The sequence below is a fragment of the Hippocampus zosterae genome, chromosome 8, assembly GCF_025434085.1.
Source record: "Hippocampus zosterae strain Florida chromosome 8, ASM2543408v3, whole genome shotgun sequence".
Taxonomy (NCBI): Eukaryota; Metazoa; Chordata; class Actinopteri; order Syngnathiformes; family Syngnathidae; genus Hippocampus; species Hippocampus zosterae.
Window position 1 is genome coordinate 19,733,067 of NC_067458.1, and position 2,230 is coordinate 19,735,296.

Sequence of the window (2,230 nt, forward strand, 5' to 3'; positions counted from 1 at the left end):
TGTTTAAAATAAAATGAGCAAAACATTTATTATGAGCAAATGACTGGAAGCACACATTGAGCTCACTTGTACTGAAGTAGAAACTACTCAACCGCAACGACACGCTCACTCAATCGTCTGTCTTCTTTCTCTTGGCATGTGGTGAAAAGTGCTCCGACATGGCCGCTAGTGCCCGGTATCGATGAGAAATGGAGTTCTTGACAGCTTTCGGCAGCTCCGCATAGCTGGAAACAAGGGAAAGGCGGATCTTGAAGGAAAGGGCATTGGGAAAAATTGAATCTTCAATGGCTTGTATACAAACAGTTGTGCCTCTGGTGTGCCTGCCCCCCCGTCAAAAATGTTATTACTGGTATGTACATATTTTTTCATTATTGTGGAAAATGTAAGCGCTGGCTCTGAATACTTCGCAAATTAGCACTGGTATAAATGGAACATCCAGTACTGTAGATGTTCTGGTCCACAGTTAATCTCTGGGTCCACCAAGTGGTAGGAACAAGGCACAAGCCCCTACGTTTTGTCAAAGCCTTCTGGCTGGAAACAAGGGTCCCATCCAAAGTCTCGAGGTCCCCTTGGTTCCACGATGCAGCCCTGGAAAAAAATATAAATGATATCACACGAGAGAAGCAATAAAAGGTTGAGAGTGTGACGGAGAAGGAGGATGCCTGTGTTATTCCTCTGAACAGCTCCACCGGCTCGTCTTTTCCGGACGTAAATGCAAACGTGCAGAGGGCCCATGCGGATTTATCCTCAAAGCCGGCGAGGAGTTTGTACAAACCTTTAAGGAGAACACACAAGGAGAGTTTTACCATCAAACATTAACAACATGATTATTGCTCACCTTCTGGCTGGAGCTTATCCAGAAACCACTTTCTGCAAAACAAAACATTTTAGTTGGAAATTGCCGCAAGCTTAAAGGGTCTGTATATATGACAGTCTCAAGACTAACATGTAAGGGCCTGGCAAGCCTCCCAATGCTTTGAAACATAGACAGGTGTCCTCCACTATGACTGGGCCGTCAATCTGAACAAAAAACACAAGTCAATAAACTTTCATAATGACAATGTGAGCATTATTTACTATTAAGATGCATTGATACTTGCATCCAAATTTGGGTTACATCGCCACCGTAAAACTGGACCACCAATGTTAACCGACAGCCACCAGCATCCCCCAGAGTCTCCACTTTGGAGCAAAAGGTCATTTTCTTGCTGACCTTTTCAGAAAATTATGTGTTTCCTTCTTACTTTGGTAGATATTTGCCACAGAGAGGGGACTCTGAGGACCCCGTACATAGGATAAAAATATGACATTTTGTAGTAGTGAGTGCACCTGTCTTGCCGCCTCCTTGCACTTCTGTATGGAAATCTCATCTGGCTCTCCTTGGTATTCAGGCACTACATGGAGGGATGGATCAAAATATCGATATTCTAATCACTCAGTGATGGGAAATTAACGTGTCACAGCAGCAACAGTCGCACATAAACACTTGAACAGTATTAATACAGTATAGTCAACCGACTAAATATATAGCCAAGCACAAGAATATTTTCCCAGATTTATCAATGTGTCAAAAACGTCATACTTACAGTCAATTTTCTTCGAGATAAGTTTGTACGGAAACGTGTCGCCAAGAATCTGAACGACCTGTAATGACAAGTTAAATCGGTAATCGATTAGTATGGTTTGGCTGCACCACCACAGGTAACCAGCAGCTGTCTCTGTGTGCAAGAAAAAGCACCGAGTGGCGTCACATGAAGCGTATTAACACGTCTCTCTCGAAAGCACGCCAGGCTTGCTTCGCCTCGCAATTATTAATGAACCTACGCTTACTTCTTCAAGTTTTTTCGCGTTTCCAGTGACAAACACCAGGGAACGTCCAGCCGGCACCGCCATGTTTGATCTTCTTCGTTTTCTTCTTCTATGGTTTGTCATTGACTCGACGGACGGGTTTTCACATACAGTATTATGGAACAATATATATATATATATCGTGTTTTAACAATACACATTGATCTTAAAAATAACTGATTTACTGTAGCACCTAAAAGAGTATTTTCTTTTTTATTATTATAGACTACTTGTCCAACACTTCAAGACAATTATTATACCAGAAATAACTGCAGCCGGTTATAATTTCATACGGAGTACAGACGGAGAGCACCGAGCAACAACCAATACAAAGCTGCTTGTCAAGCATTAACCAATCAGTGAGCTTTTTTTAAATATATTA

At 42.0% G+C, this 2,230-nt stretch overlaps 1 protein-coding gene across 1 annotated transcript; it reads right to left on the reverse strand.

Annotated features, from left to right (window-relative positions):
• Nucleotides 1-2: 2 nt before the first annotated feature.
• Nucleotides 3-2,063, reverse strand: itpa (inosine triphosphatase (nucleoside triphosphate pyrophosphatase)). Its single transcript, XM_052074282.1, has 8 exons — nt 1,831-2,063; nt 1,587-1,644; nt 1,330-1,394; nt 947-1,020; nt 839-870; nt 663-775; nt 512-588; nt 3-224 (listed from the first exon to the last, which is right to left on the reverse strand). The coding sequence occupies exons 1-8, from the start codon at nt 1,930-1,932 to the stop codon at nt 110-112; spliced, it is 636 nt and encodes a 211-aa protein (XP_051930242.1). The 5' UTR covers nt 1,933-2,063; the 3' UTR covers nt 3-109.
• Nucleotides 2,064-2,230: the final 167 nt, after the last annotated feature.

Bases quoted from the DNA above. Each gene is read 5' to 3' on its own strand.
- itpa (XM_052074282.1), bottom strand. From the start codon at position 1,932: ATGACAAACCATAGAAGAAGAAAACGAAGAAGATCAAACATGGCGGTG. The intron at 871-946 runs GTTAGTCTTGAG...TTTGTTTTGCAG, and splicing joins GGCTTGCCAGGCCCTTACAT to AAAGTGGTTTCTGGATAAGC. The intron at 776-838 runs GTGAGCAATAAT...TTCTCCTTAAAG, and splicing joins GGATAAGCTCCAGCCAGAAG to GTTTGTACAAACTCCTCGCC.